General features: G+C 33.2%; 1 protein-coding gene and 1 long non-coding RNA gene across 2 annotated transcripts; one reads left to right on the top strand and one right to left on the bottom strand.

Moving 5' to 3' along the window:
- Positions 1-4,968: 4,968 nt before the first annotated feature.
- LOC149247312 (uncharacterized) lies at positions 4,969-9,095 on the bottom strand. The gene is made up of 2 exons (XR_016265623.1): positions 9,010-9,095; positions 4,969-5,241 (listed from the first exon to the last, which is right to left on the bottom strand). It is a non-coding gene; the product is annotated as an uncharacterized LOC149247312 (long non-coding RNA).
- Positions 9,096-14,214: 5,119 nt separating this feature from the next.
- LOC149247311 (xyloglucan endotransglucosylase protein 6-like) lies at positions 14,215-15,578 on the top strand. The gene is made up of 4 exons (XM_089455865.1): positions 14,215-14,531; positions 14,609-14,709; positions 14,828-15,021; positions 15,115-15,578. The coding sequence occupies exons 1-4, from the start codon at positions 14,339-14,341 to the stop codon at positions 15,506-15,508; spliced, it is 882 nt and encodes a 293-aa protein (XP_089311991.1). The 5' UTR covers positions 14,215-14,338; the 3' UTR covers positions 15,509-15,578.
- Positions 15,579-16,523: the final 945 nt, after the last annotated feature.

Here is a 16,523-nt window from a genome sequence, read left to right as displayed (position 1 = left end):
TTAAAGATAAAATTGACAAAAAAATAGAGCCCAAATATAAAATAATAACATTACTTGAAATGCTTATAAATGTTTTAGCCATCATTTTTTTCATTGTAAATATTAGTTGACATTGAAATATTTTACTTAATATGGTATTGAAATATTTTACTTATGAAGTACATTATTTATATTAATAAGTTCCATGATAAGTTGCTCCATGATTAATAAATTATGAAATTTAGAAATTATGGTTAATGTTCCGAAATGTAATTTTATTTTTAAAATTTGAAATAAATTAATTGTAAATTGATTATAAGTAAAATATAAACCAATTGTGTAAATTATAAATCATACTTATTTTTTTTCTAAAAGCATTAATAAATAGTTTAAATAGTTATGCAAACCAATAACAATGTGTTTGGAAAGATAAACTATGTGCCCTACTAAGTAATATATTTATAACATATGAAATATATTGCAAACTTGTTTAACTTTAGTGTGGAACAATTTGTTTACCATGTTGAACTTTGAATTTCTTTTATTTTGTATTTTACATTTTGTTGTACTTTACGTTTTTATGATAGTCATAAGATTCCATATCAATCTAATTGTTTCCTCTTGCATTTACATTAGAATTCAACTAACAAAATCTTCATAACTATCACATATTAACTTTTTTTTAATAAAAATGAATAAAATCAAATTAATTATTCATATGTATTCCATAAATTATAAAAATAAATCAATTATTACCTCTCGGATATTTTGAAATATGAATTCTAGAATTTAAATTTAATTATCAATAAGTAATAGATGAATTGTAGGTATTTAATGCTATTTAACATCTATAGAATATGCACATAAAATTTATGTAGATAGACATGTTTATTTTAAACTACGGTTTCCAAAATTTTATTTATAATTTGGATGGTAGGGATTTAACCTATATTATTTTTAATAGTATACACAAATCAAAGGTTGAGATTTATTTTCAAAGTGGTTAAGAATATCCATTGTAAAAATAAAGGTTAATCTTCATTGTAAAAAATCTAGTTGCTTGTATGTTTTCTTTTTATTTTTTTAACTTATATATATTAATTTTAATAATAATAATAATAATAATTTAAAATAAATTTATAATTCAGTTATTTTTTTTGGTTGGTAATGTGAGATGGATCCTGAGATAAATGCTTTGATGCCTATTAATATTTACGAACCATTCCGATAAATTTGAAAATATATGGTAATAAGTTTATCCTTTTTTAATAAATAAAAAATTAAATTAAAAATAAAATAAATGAAAAAAATAAACTATATAAAAAAATTATTTTATATATATTATTTCTATGTATACCATTTTATATGTTTTTTTAAATTAAACCCTTATGTAATGTAATAATTAATATTAGTTATTATAAATAATTAATATTAGTTATTATAATTTATAATATTTAAAAAGTGTAAAAATTAATTATATAAAATGTAAAGGAATTTTTTTTTTTTTTTAAATAATTTTTTTTTTTTTTCCTTAAAGTTTGTTCTTAAGATTTGACATTACTTAACCATCTAAGTTTCCAACAACAATTGATTTTACCTTGAGCCATGTTTCATTTCCATTGTATAGTTTTATGCTCTCATGAGATCTCCAGGTTCTTGCTCGATCCTTTCCCATTTTTCAATTCGAGGAAAGCTACCTAGCTACCTTTTCTGTATTTATTTAAGTGAATGATAAGTAAAGGACGCATAATTATTTATATTAGTTTTGGCTAAGTTTATGTAATGGTGAGTGCTGCAATTTTGTAGTGTGTTATTATTTTTCATTAAATTTTTGATTTCTGATATTTAATATATACGAGTTTTTTTTTTTTTTTTTTTTTAAGAATGAGGAGGTTAATGAGAATGTGAAGGTTTAATTTTAATATATAAATATAACTAATTTACTATTAAAGTTAATATTTATTTAAAAATTACATCACTTACGATTACTGTCACGATACGTCCGGGAGGTTTTCTACGACTCCAGCTGAATGTGCATTTAATCCTTAATCAATTAAACACGTTTCATAATAATAAATATTACACTATGCTCCGCGCCTGAATGAAGCCGTACCAAAGAACTAGTTTTTTTGTGGTCTCAGGGTGGAAAAACGCTGTATCAATCTGAGAATACAAATGGACTTCCAAATGGCAAAATTTTGTTTGTTTTTACTAATCATGTTGTCTTGGAAATGCCGCCCTCCCTCCACGGGAGCCAATAAAAAGGAAATAGTCTATAACGCTACTTTTTGAAAGCTTTTCGGCGGGTTTTTCAGGTCAAAATCCGGTAGGAATTTATTGGAATCGCAAGTTTGATAACTAGTTTCTGCACAATGAAAGCGTCCCAGGGGTTTTCGAGGGTGCTGAATCCAAATATGCAGTTAAAAAACCATTTTACCTGCAACAAATCAAGATTTAACCTCAATTTCTTCCGCCGGATTCCGTCACAAGAATCTCCAAAAAATCGCACTATAGACAACTCCCAATAAAAAAACGTCGCCTTTTGCCGTGATTATTTTCTTTTTTAAATCAGATAAAGCTTCCCTCCTCCTGTAAATCATATATATATAAAAAGAAGGCCGTTGTAACTGCATGTGCAGGAAGGACGAAAGGAGAATTTACGAAATTGGTATTTCTGAATTGGTTTCGCTCTGAATTTTGATTTTGGTTCTTTTTTCGCTTTAAACAGAAATTGAAAACCGTTATATTTTTTGCCCTCGTAACGCAAATAACATAGGTATTATTTCATCCGGTGGTTCCCATAATGAGAAGTTATCTTCTCCGAACCGTTCTAAAGGTATTAAATCATCAAATGGTTTTCATAATAATTAATTTCGGAAAAGTTTTTGAAAAGTTTTACTAAAGATAATTCGTTTTTTACTTTGTATTATGCCACAAAAAGCTGTCGTGAGAGCATGACTATTCATGAGTACATTCAAAGTAGAAATATGTTTAACGGGTAAAATTAAGATTAGTCTCATGAATTTAATAAAACTAGAAATATGTTTTACGGGTAAAATTAAGATTAGTTTCATGAATTTAATAAAACTTTTGCAGTAGCATGATTATTCATATTCATGACATTTAAGGTAGCAATATGTTTAACTGGTAAAAATATGATTAGTTTCATAAATTTAACAAAGGTTACATAGTAGCTATTACTTGCCACTTAGATTAAATATAGCTTAACTAGCATTTGCACCAAATGTTGCAAAGATAATGCCGTAAGGCAATAGAAAAGGAACTAGTAGCTGGAAGTGTCTTGTAAAATCGATGCAATCTCTACACATCATTATAATGTTTCAAAATCATATATTTACAATGTCCAAAATCATTCAATCAACATTTATTACCACGACAAAGAAAAATATAAAGACCTGGAAAATAGGTCTTTAAAAGTCTTATTCATCTCTAATACATAACCAAAATCCACACACTAGAGTTAGAAATAAGAACATGGTCACAATTCCCCCTCAACCACAACATTGATCTGTTTCCCACTTCCTTCCCCCCCAATGCCCAAATGAGGATGGGGATGCTGCAGTCCTGGCAGTGTCAAACTTGGGTATGAGGTGCAGATCATCATATGATTTTCTCTTTTGTGGATGAGACAAAGTATCATAAGCCTGATTTATCTCAGAAAAAAGGTCAGTGGTTGTCTCAAGCTGGTGCAAAGGCATGACATCAGGGTGGTATTTCAGTGCCAGTCTTCTGTATGCAACCCTGATATCATTGCAGGAGGCGTGACAAGAGACACCCAAAAGAGCATAGTGATCCTTTTTCCTCCTGAAAGCAATATCCCTCTTTTCTTATATTGCAAAATTGGCACTGATGGTTCTGCCATTGAAGCTATGAAGTGTTTTCACCGCCCTTTTCTAGAAAAATATGCATTCTCAAATCTATAGTAATAAATTGTCTTAGTGATCCATCCATTGTTCCCCTGTTTTGAATAAATCAACCTTTCTCATTAATTCCCTTCACAAGAACATAATTGTGACAAAAATCCACCAGTTGTGTTATGCAGTTCACTGAAGCTTTGTGAGGATATTTGAAATTGAGTCTATGTAGTTCCACGGATCTGCTGAGATGAAATAATGCTGAAGGAGAAATACCTTCAGAAATGTAAACTCCACCATCACTTTCGCACCATGTTGAATTTGATTTTGACTACACCTTTAACCAATCTGCACACAGTCCAAGGTTGTTGCTGGGTATGCTTCTCCGTTTAGGGGATATTGCAGTGTATTGTTGTGTTGCTGAAGGATGAACACGTTTAGAGTAACAAAGGTAAAATTCTAACACTCACTCTTTGTAAGGAAAGTGTTATCCAAGGTATTATCTATTAAGTACCTCAATATATTTGAATATAAAATCACACACAAGATACAAAGAATCAGATAGGAAACCTTTACCTTTATTTGATTATAACAAAATACCCTTAAAGGGGGGGCATCACCTTACAATTGATCTTTTTTATGGAAGGAATATTTGAAATCGAGTCTAGGTAGTTCCATTTAGGCATTACTTATAGGTAGCATTCCATGTATTCAATGATGGGTGATTGGCTTTGCTCCATATCAATCAAAGAACCTTATCATCTCAAGCATAGTAAAAGTGTCCCACAAGTCACAATAAATAGCAAGTACAGTCCACAAGGTTTTCACATATTTCTGACAACAAAAGGTTAGGTACAAAATTTCAATTTATAAAAACAATAACCACTCGTGATATACCAAAAGAATATAGTGTACAAAGCAGGACATGGTTAAATTGATGATATAGATACAAGGCTTAATCACAAATAATCAACTTCTAAACCTGGCAACCATGGAAAAAAACAAGCTGAATAGGAAAACCAAAACAATACTCATCAAATATCATGCATATCAAGCGACTATATGGAGTTGCTATCTTTTAGAAAAATCCTCAAGTTGAATTCATCATACCTAGGAAATCTGAAATTGAAATGAACATCGCAGATAAGAGTCTCCCTCCACTGGAAAAAGAATGAATGAATTGAATATGAACTACCCGCAAAAAAGAATAGGTTAATTTATCAACAAAAATATGCGCCTTCAAAAATGAAGATGCTCAAATCATTGACAATTCCGTCCTTAAATGTGCTCTTCTCTTCCTCGAGTTCCTGTAGAATCTTCTTGACCCACTCCTTTTTATCATTAAATCCCGCTAAATGAATCATGAAGTCCCCTTTAGCATAAACACCTGCAAACCAAAAACTCTAAGAATGTAAAAAAAAAATACAAACAACCCAGATAAAGAAACAAAAATTTTATAATACACATGAATCATAGAGACATGGAACATAATAATGTGGACTCCTCTCAGGTACAACTGATTAAAAAAATATTAACCTACAGGTAAAATAATTCCACCTAATAGTCTAGTTTTATTAACAACCCAGAGCATACATCTCCTGTGAAACAAAGCACTTTCTTAAGCTATATATACTATAATACACATGCATCAGAGAGACATAAAGGGAAAGTAAATATTTCCACTCACAGTCACCAGAGTCACCTGTGGGAGGTGGTGCTCATGCTCTCTGTTCAGGTCAGATTCAATAGTCAGGGATCCACACTCAAATATCTGAATTTTAGAGATTCCAATATTAGAACCTTTTCCTGTCAAATGATCGGGGATTTGCACTAGATTGTTTCCATCAAAGGTGGATTCATTTCCATTTGTCGGAAAAGGAATCTTGTCCCAACCTAAAAAACAAAACAAAACAACTCCTATTCTGGTGTATATTTAAAGTTTAATAAAACCTCTAGGTAAATGGTTCCACCCACAGTTACTAGAATCACCTATAGGAGGTGGAACTTATGCTCCACCTTCATGTCAGATTCAGGAAACAAGGATCCTCACCCAAATATTTGAATTTTGGTGATTCCAAAATCAGATCCATTTCCTGTCAAGGGATTGGGTTGGATTCTAGAATCAGGGGTCGACACTCAATCCTTTCATGTGAAGGGATTGTGTTTGATTCTAGAAAAGGGGATTTGCACCTGACCATTTCCTTCCATGGGACCAGGTTACAACATATAGGTGGAACCATTTTCCTCTGCCGCAAAAATGATTCATGTCCAAACAAACAAACAAAGAGCACAACTCCTATTCTAGAATGGGTTTCCTCGAGTGCAGGATAGGTTTGGAGGGAAGAGAGGAAGGGAAAATGAGTTACCCAAAAACCTTAGAAAATCACTAAAATCCTTTCCAACATCAGCCTTCAATTGCTTTTGCACATTTGAGATTACAGTTAACTAGACACTATAAGGAGATGACTAAGCAACAGGCACTGCTGTTAATGCTTGAATGTGTTGGAATTTCATGTTAATGTGAACTAAAAGTAATTTCAAAGTTGTTACACTCATATCCCACCAATCATACAATAGTTTGTAAGAAATCGTAGCTTTGTAAGTTATTGTCTTTTAGTCTTGTTCCCAAGTATCTTCTTCCTTCATCAGTAGGATATGAGCATAAACCCATATAAACTAACTCTCCATTGTTTCAGCATGTTACTAATTAGTCCTTGAATGTAAAATCCATAATTCAACATTTTCCTACACCTAAAAGTTTTTCAAACTCAAGCTCATGCACATGCATGTTTTGATGCATATGGGCATTTTGCATTCATGCAGCTATAATTCAATTTCATACTAGAAGAACTGATACAAAAAAGCTCATGGATATACTTGTTTGTAACCCATATAAACTAACTCTCCATTGTTTCAGCATGTTACTAATTAGTCCTTGTATCTAAAATCCATAATTCAGCATTTTCCTACACCTAAAAGCTTTTCAAACTCAAGCTCATGCACATGCATGTTTTGATGCATATGGGCATTTTGCATTCATACAACTATAATTCAATTTCATACTAGAAGAACTAATACAGAAAAGCTCATGGATATACTTGTTTGTATGCATATGACCATTGTTTGCATTCATACAACTATAGTTCATTCCCAAACTTGAAGAAGTGATAAAAAAACCTTGCAACTACAAGTATAGAATCTTAGAATCAGTGTTGCGAACATCTCGATAATGTCCCTATTTTATCTCGAAATCATGATTTTTTGGCCTAGTCAATGTAATGTCCCTATATTATCTCGAAATCATGATTTTTTGGCCTACGATTTTTTGGCCTACTCGATGTAATGTCCCTATTTTATCTCAAAATCATGATTTTTTGGCTTACAATTTTTTTGCATAGCCAATGTTTGCCGATATTTTTCTCGATATTTTGATGGTATCTTGATTTTTCCGATGTCCGATTTTCCCGATTTTTTGGTTTTTCGGACCCTTGCTGATTTTATCATGATGCCAATGTTCGCAACATTGCTAGGAATACAACCTAGATTTCCCTTCACACAATCTATGTTGTGGAAAATGCTACATGCTCTCGTAGATTGAACACGGTAAGAGATTTTATGTCACAAGAATGAATAAGATATATTTTCTTATAACATATCACAGAACTAAAACTATGAATTAATTCCATGAGAAAAGTCTCAAGGTCTTGTGAATAAGGTAAGAAATTGTAATTGACAGAAATGAAAAAGAAATATTTATGGCCAAGCAAGTAAAAGAAGTGAAGCTATGCTTTTTTGGTCTACTTGGAGAGTTGATTTTGACATGTTACTATCAGTGCAGAGATTGCTAGCACATTCTTGATAACTCTTTAAGGTCTCTTAGCTTGAAGTAGATCGAGGTTTGCTTAATAGCTCATTCAATCATATAATAGAAGTGTATATGATTTAGTCCAAGTTATCTAGCAATCCTCGATCTATTCTTCAAGCAAAGAGACCTCAAAAAAACACCAAGAATGTCCTAGCAATCTTTGCACTGCTAGTAACTCGACAAAGGAAAAAGTACAAAGGAAACTCTCTGGATAGACCAAAGATGCATAGCTTCAATTCTTTTAAATGTTTGTGTAAGAATGTATTTCTCATGGAGTAGATCAATTCACTATCTAGCTTACCAATCGACATCTCGACCTCTCTATGTCTAATTTACAAAACTTCCATTTATCTTAAAAATTGCAAGAATGAAGAGCAGATCCAAGAAAGAAGAACAAGGGAACTCTCTATACTAAAAAAGCATGTATTTAATTCTTTTGCATGCATGTCAAAGAAAATATTACTTATGGTGTAAATTAATTCACTTTATCTAGCAAATCAAGATCTCAATCTTAACCTCTCATTGTCAAATTCCAAAAAGTTGTGCAGCTATACATTTTATTGGTTGTAATCTGTTAAACTCCTCTTCTAAAACACTTATTATTTCAGGGATTCTTTTCCTCCAAGTCAACACAAAAAAATGTGTTGAATTATTAGACAAAATGAGGCATCCTGCAAATTTAATTTCATCTCGAGGGCATAGATAATAAACAATATTGAAAAGCCTTGAAATATGGAAGCTTTTTTTCCTCGCCAAACAGTTTTACTTAAAGTCATTAAGCGGTGGCTGCTTTTCCACGATGGAGACCACATGTTTGAATTGAATACACATTGCATGCGTGGAATGCGAACATGTTTCTTCTTCTCATCTTTAGGCATGGACTTAACTAAACCCTTCAATGCATCATTGTCGCCACTTTTACAATGGCTAAATGGAAGAATAAAACTGGTTTGATTCCACCACAAATCCAAAAATCGCATGCTCCACTCAGAATTACGGAAAAAGAACATCCCCATGTCCATATTCAAGAAGAAAGTTACTAAGCATTTAGCAAAACAAAAAATCATTTCAATAGAAAAAAAAGTAAAATTGTAATAGCCAAGAAGATATCAGATGTTGACGCTTATGTCTATATGTTCAAAAATATCTCTTTTTACATGCAAGAAAGAAATAACTCATAAATTTGGCATCGATTTAGATAATGTTGATTTTCTCAACTATAAATTAGATATCATGGAACTCTTAAGATTTCTTAGAAAGAAAGCAAGCAGACAATAACAAAACGCCTACCTGCATTGACACCTGTAACATCCTCCGTCACAATGAAATCAGGCATGTCCTCGTAGTCCATGTTAGCAACAATTGAATATAAAACATCTTCCTAATGATAAAAGAATACATGGTGAGATTCTACTTGATTTCAGAAAGTGTTGGGAAAGGACGGACTAAACATTAACTTGAGATGCATGTAGACTTATAAATCCTTATTTAACCAAAATACAAATGCATAAGCAATATAAGAATATAAATGGAAGTTTGAAAACTTACTAAGGCAATGTTTGGATTCATCACCAGTGAATCCTGCATCCAAACATGTATATTATTATTACCACTTCTGAAAGGACCTCATAAAAGCAAGAGATGCACAAAATTAGATGAGTGTCAAGGAAATTTATCATATTATAATATAAATGGTTTACCCTTTCCCAACGGATTTGCACAAGGAGGGGTTCTAGATGATTTTGGAAAAATGGTGCTCCTCATCTTCAAAAATAAATTGACCAACCTAAATGCCAAAACATTTATGCTATGTGTTTCTATTTTGGCAATATTATGCATAATGCTTGGGCCCAAGAATAGGGTTCCAATGGCACATCTGAATGTTTGTAGAAGGAGGGGTTGTAGATGATTTTGGAAAAATGTTGCTCTTCATCTTCAAAAATAAATTGACCAACCTAAATGCCAAAACATTTATGCTCTATGTTTCTATTTTGGAAATATTATGCGTAATTCTTGGGCCCAAGAACAGGGTTCTAATGGCACATCTGAATCTCCGAACAACGATCGACCCTCTTACCACAATCCTTATTGCGAAAAAACTCAGTGTTGTGAGTCTGCTAAGCCAGTCGACTCCAGTGATTGGGGTGTAAATTCATTTTTGACCCCTAAACTGAAGGCATCTAAGGAAGTAAAGACAATATTTAACATGAATCAAGCTGCAGAACCTGAAGATGTGCATGGAGATTCTATTTATATTCCGGATGAGGAATGGGCAATGGCTGAAATGGGCATGGGGAATGGTTCATCTCTGGATAGACCAAATATGCATAGCTTCAATTCTTTTAAATTCTTGTGCAAGAATGTATTGCTCATGGAGTAGATCAATTCACTATCTAGCTAGATCAATTCACTATCTAAATTACCAATCGACATCTTGACCTCTCTATGTCTAATTTACAAAACTTCCATTTATCTTAAAAATTGCAAGAATGAAGAGGAGAGTTGTCTAGCAATATCTGCATTGCAGTATCACATCCAAGAAGGAAGAACAAGGGAACTCTCTATACTAAAGAAGCATGGATTCAATTATTTTGCATGCATGTGGAAGAAAAGATTGCTTATGGTGTAGATTAATTCACTTTATCTAGCAAATCAAGATCTCAATCTCAACCTCTCTTTGTCAAATTCAACAAAGCTGTGCAGCTATACATTTTATTGGTTGTCATCTATTAAACTCCTCTTCTAAAACACATATTATTTCAGTGATTATTTTCCTCCAACAGTCAGCACACAAAAATGTGTTGAATTATTAGACAAAATGAGGCATCCTGCAAATTTAATTTCATCTCCAGGGCATAGATAATAAACAATATTGAAAATCCTTGAGATATGGAAGCTTTTTTACCTCGCCAAACAGTTTTACTTAAAGTCATTAAGCAGTGGTTTCTTTTCCATGATGGAGATCACATGTTTGAATTGAATACACATTGCATGCGTAGAATGCAAACATGTTGCTTCTTCTCATCTTTCGACATGGACTTAACTAAACCCTTCAACACATCAATGTCGCCACTTTTACAATGGCCAAATGGAAGAATAGAACTGGTCTGTTTCCACAACAAATCCAAAAATCACATGCTCCACCCAGGATTACAGCAAAAGAACATCCTTGTGTCCATATTCAAGAAGAAAGATACTAAGCATTTAGCAAAAAAAAATCATTTCACTAGAAAAAAGAAGTAAATTGGAAATATTATGCGTAATGCTTGGGCCCAAGAACAGGGTTCTAATGGCACATATGAATGTCCCAACAACGATCGGCCCTCTTACCACAATCCTTATTGCGAAATAACTCAGTGTTGTGAGTCTGCTAAGCCAGTCAACTCCAGTGATTGGGGTGTAAATTCAAGTTTGACCTCTAAACTGAAGGCATCTAAGGAAGCGAAGACAAGATTTAACATGAATCAAGCTATAGAACCTGAAGATGCGCATGGAGATAAGGTTTCTGTTATGGATGAGGAACGGGCAATGACTGAAATGGGCATGGGGAATGGTTCACATGCTCAATTAGAATCACAAAGGGATCCAACAAATTCAAGTGATAATAATCAGACAATGGGTCTGCCTAAAATTTATCATGAAAATCATTCTAAAGCTACATTGCTAGAGGAAGCAACCAATAATAATGAATTCGGCATGCCCACTCGAAATGAGATGGAAGTTGTAACTTTTGATTGTTCACATCATGTAGTTATTGTCAGCATGTGAAAAGGGGATGATACATGGGTTTGAAATTTGAGAAACTTTCATGCAAATCCTAATGTTAACTCTGAAAATTGAGCTGTGAAACCAATCAAGGAAGTCCCAGTTGGTGAACCACAAACTGGCGGGTCAAGGAAGAGAGTATTAACCAGACATGGTGTACATGATTGTGACAGGAATGTGCCTGATGGTGTTCAGTTGTCCTCACCGGATTTAAGTGGTTCTTTGGTTCGCTTCACAAGGCCAGTGATTTCTGATTTTTGGAGTGCGATTGTTAAAGGTAAGATTGGTGCCCTCTTGCTGTAGATATGTAGATACGTTTTGAGAACCACCAGAAAACCTCTTCTTTTGACAGCTCTTGAAGACAAATTAATGAAGTATACATCAAAATAAATTGAGAAACCTCAACAATTTCCTATTTTCTGTCACAGAACTCTTGGAAATTTCCAGTTTTCTGTCACGGAACACATGGCAGTAAAAATCCAAAATTATTAACAAAAAATTATTAAAAACTAAAAACAGTCGTTTCAAGACTACCCATTCCATTTTGAAAATTACCTGCACAGTGCCCAATAGATTTCATCCAAGATCCTGCATAAACTGAGAAACCTCAACAATTTCTAGTTTTTTGTCATGGAACTCCTTGCAATTTCCAGTTTTTTGTCACAGAACTCTTCACAGTAAAAACCCAAAATCACTCCTAGCAGTAAAAACCCAAAAGCATTAAAAATTAAAAACAATCGTTTCGAGATTACGCACTCCATTTTGAAATTTACCTGCACAGTGCCCAACAAATTTCATTCGAGATCCTGCATAAAATGAGAAACCTCAGTGATTTCCAGTTTTCTATCAAGGGACTCCTAACAATTTCCAGTTTTCTGTCATGGAACTCCTCGCAGTAAAAACCCAAAATCATTAAAAACAAATCATTAAAAACTAAAAACAATGGTTTCCTCCATGGGAGAGCCATCGGTTACTTGTAGCAGGATTCCATTGAGTTAGGGATTCAACAGCTTGAGGACTCGTAATTCTCATTTGCAGTGTGACCTAACTCAAACGACTTGGCTTTGGTCCCCTCCCTTTGGCATCTCCTCTACGGAGAGCAACTCGCATATAGACTTATTATTTATAGTCTATGGTCGCTCTATGTCTTTATGGTGCTTACTTCCTAGAATGAGCTTAAGGGACGAGCTTAAGGGATCAAGCCTGGAAGGATGTTTGGTTCAGTGCGGAATGAAAGGATCATAGAACAGTGTTTCATAAAATCTACGAAGTAGTTATTTATATGGTTTCAAGGAGGTTTTATAGGCATAGTTTCAGTTATAACAAGAACTTTAATCTAATAGTCACAAACATTTTAATCATCTAACATCAAATCAGACAGATCATAGTAACAAAGGTAAGGTAAGAGGGGAGTTGATTTCAAAGGAGAACGCCTTACGGCGTAATTAAACTAAAAAACAATAAACATAAAAATTTCATAACAAAAATAAAACAACTAATTAAACACTATATCATTAAATTCCATCTCCAAAAATTAAAAAATGCTATTAACTAATATTGTTTATATTAACTTATAATACTTTAATATATACATGTATTTTATATATATTTATGTATTTTATTTTATATTAATATATATAATTTTTTATAATTAAATATTATTGAAATATGTTTTTAATATAATAATAAATCATCTTAAATTCAAATATGGAGAAAATAAAGTAAAAGGCATGAAAATGGAATAATAGAAAATATAAGAAAGTCAAAATAAAAAAGAAACTTAAAAACAAAAAATCAATAACTAATTACTAAACAACCCATAATAACATCTCAATTAATTACATTACAAATAAATAGATTTAAATAATAATGAAAAAAATAAAAATATTTCAATATTAAACTATAGATAAGTGGCATAAATTTTTCTATGGAAAACAAATTAATACACAGTTAAAACAAAACTAAATACTTAACACTATACCTCACCAAATATAATAAAAATTTAAAACTACCTCAGGAATTTGTAAAGCTAATAGCAATGTATTAGAATGGTTGTTGAAAAGCCATTTCAGGAACAATCTAATTTCCAAAGCAAGGGTAGACGATGTAACGTTGTTGGTTTTAAGGAATCTGTGTTATTTATACATAAAAACAGGTGCAATCATTGGCTGTTGACGAGCCATTTCAGGAACAATCTAATTTCCAAGACAATCAAACACTATGTAACTTATTGTTGGTTTTAGGGAATCTGTGTTATTTATACTAAAAAGACAGGCGCAATAATTTTAAGAAAGATATTGCCTTGTAGAGCTGGTAAGCAGTTAATACTTTAGGTTGCGTTAGACTTCCGATTGTTGTTTGCGTGAAATCTTGGATTAACTTTAGAAGTTTTGGTTGAGTGAGGTTTCTCATTATTTATAACTTATATCAGAATTTATAACTTAACCAAAGCCATGCCAATGAAATGTGTATTACCACTGAAAAATGTTTGAAATTAAGGGTTGCATTGCCGGTTTGTCAAGCTTCTTCCTATTTTAGCTACCGTGCGGAGGTAATACCCGCCCAATCACCAAAACTTACAAAGCTTTTGCGTCTCATTTGAACAATCACAGGATTAAGGAATCCAGCATGGAGTACTCATTTAGATAACTGCGCGACAGCCGGCTGTTCTATGATGTCATTTATTTTGATTATTTTGGAGCTGTTACAGGGCTCCAAGTTAGATTTCTGCAACATATATTTAGAGGGCATGGGATTCACTCGTGTCAGCTTGTTTGTCAGATGTGCAGTACACTGTTGCGAAAAAAGCAAGTAACTTCGACAATCCAGCCTTTTAATATCGTCATCATCAGCAATGAAGCGCCGCGCAAAGCTTTTTGGATTTGGAATCAATTGGCGAAAAATAGTGTACATAAGTTCAGTCGTGAATCTGATTCTGTCCTCCGTAGAATCCTCCAGCTTCAACGACAATTTCGATATTTCACGGGGAACCGTTCAATTGTTGAATAATGGCCAAACAGCGCAGCTCACTATGGATAAAGCCTCAGGTACAATATTACTTTTTTTATGGACATAAATGTATTGAATGCTGAGAATTGTAATAATAATTCTAGTTGTTCACCAGGTTCTGGTTTTCAGTCCAAAGCCGAATACCTCTTCGGCAGCTTGAGCATGAGTATTAAGCTGGTGTCTGGAAACTCGGCAGGAACAGTCACTTCCTATTATGTAAGTAGCTATTTTGACACAAGAATGAAGATTCATTAGCAATTTACAGTACTTGAACCCAATTTCCGGCATAGATAATTAAAACTTGAATATATTAATGTTGGTAGTTTTCATTCAGATGTCGTCCGACGCGGCTTCGCACGATGAACTTGACTACGAATTTCTGGGGAATCTGCCGGGAAATCCGTACACTCTACAAACCAACGTCTTTGCGAATGGCGTTGGGAATAGAGAACAAAGATTGAATCTGTGGTTTGATCCCACGGCGGACTTCCATAACTATTCAATTCTCTGGAACCAAAAACAAATCGTGTATGTGCTTATTCCTTATAACTAACAGATCATGAATTTATTTCTAGTCTTTGTTTGTATTGTAATATATGTATATCTGCATATTGTGAGCAGATTTTGGGTTGATTCTATCCCCATCAGGGTGTTCAAGAACAATGAAGAAACTGCGGGTATCCCATATCCGAATAGTCGACCCATGAGGATCCTCTCCACCCTTTGGAACGGGGAAAACTGGGCCACTGATGGAGGAAGAGTTAAAATAGATTGGAGTAAAGCTCCTTTTGTGGCCTCTTATCAATCATTTGAAGTGAATGCATGCAGCGCGCCATCTAATTCATCTCTTCCCTGTGCCAACAATTGGTGGGAACAACCGGAATTTCAAAGCCTAGATGAATCTCAAGTGGGAAAACTTGATTGGGTTCGCAAAAATTACATGACTTACGATTACTGTCACGATACGTCCGGAAGGTTTTCTACGACTCCAGCTGAATGTGCATTTAATGCTTAATCAATCAAACACGATTGAAACTAATAAATGTTACACTATGGTCCGCGCCTGAATGAATATACTAGGCGTACCAAACAAGAAGTATTTCTATGAATATACTAGGCGTGCCAAACAAGAAGTTTTTCTGTCGTCTCACGGTAGAAAAACGCTGTATCAAAATACAATCTGTATTTACACTGTTGTATTAGAAAGGCCGTCCCCAACGGGAGCCAATAAAAACACTTGGCCTTTTGCGTAAAAATTTTCTTTTTTAAATTTGATAAACCTTCTCTGCTCCAGTAAAAGAATCTGTTTCAATATTTATATATATGTTTAGCATCTGTTTATATATAATATTATATATATATGTGTGTAAAGAAGGCAGTTGTAACTGCATGTGGAGAAATGAGCAAAGGAGAAGTTACGAAATTGGTATTTCTGAATTGGTTTCGCTCTGGATTTTGATTTTAATTATTTTTTCGCTTTAAACAGGAATTGAAACCGTTAAATTTTTTGCCCTCGTAACGGAAATAATAATTCATCCCGTGGTTCATATAATGACACGTTACCTTCCCAACGAATTTCAAATGTATTAATTAATCGAATAGTTAGTTCCCATAATGACATGTTACCTTCTCCAACGAATTCCAAATGTATTAAATAATCAAATAGCTAGTTCCCATAATGAGACGTTATAGTTAGTTCCCATAATGAGACGAGCAAGTCTTATGATATGGTATTCCATGAGTTACAACACTAGCTCCAATAGTCGTTCCTTGAGACAATTCATTCATTCCTTAAATTTTCTTATTAGTCTCCTACCCAACTGAAATACTTTGCATCAAGACATTAAAATTCTGGTGCCCCTTCCCTCTCCCAATTTGTGGACGAGTATCAACAACAGAACTTTGTGCTACGGATATTTTTGATAAAAAATGCTAAGTATTCTTAGTTAAAATTAGAGAGTGAGTGAACTAAGTATTGAGTTAAATTGAGTGATGGATGAAGTGTTAACAGCAGTCCATATTTAGAGTGT

The sequence above is a fragment of the Pinus tabuliformis genome, chromosome 7 (genome assembly GCF_031772625.1).
Source record: "Pinus tabuliformis cultivar Carrire ecotype Pingquan chromosome 7, CPIR1, whole genome shotgun sequence".
NCBI lineage: Eukaryota > Viridiplantae > Streptophyta > Pinopsida > Pinales > Pinaceae > Pinus > Pinus tabuliformis.
The sequence above is the reverse complement of the archived record's forward strand: the minus strand, read 5'-3'. Positions and strand labels throughout refer to the sequence as shown.

What these genes read in the sequence shown, in the direction of transcription:
- LOC149247311 (XM_089455865.1), top strand. Translation starts at nt 14,339, where the DNA reads ATGAAGCGCCGCGCAAAGCTTTTTGGATTTGGAATCAATTGGCGAAAA. An exon ending in CACTATGGATAAAGCCTCAG is followed by an intron (nt 14,532 to 14,608) that starts GTACAATATTAC and finishes GTTGTTCACCAG; the next exon opens with GTTCTGGTTTTCAGTCCAAA. An exon ending in GAACAGTCACTTCCTATTAT is followed by an intron (nt 14,710 to 14,827) that starts GTAAGTAGCTAT and finishes GTTTTCATTCAG; the next exon opens with ATGTCGTCCGACGCGGCTTC.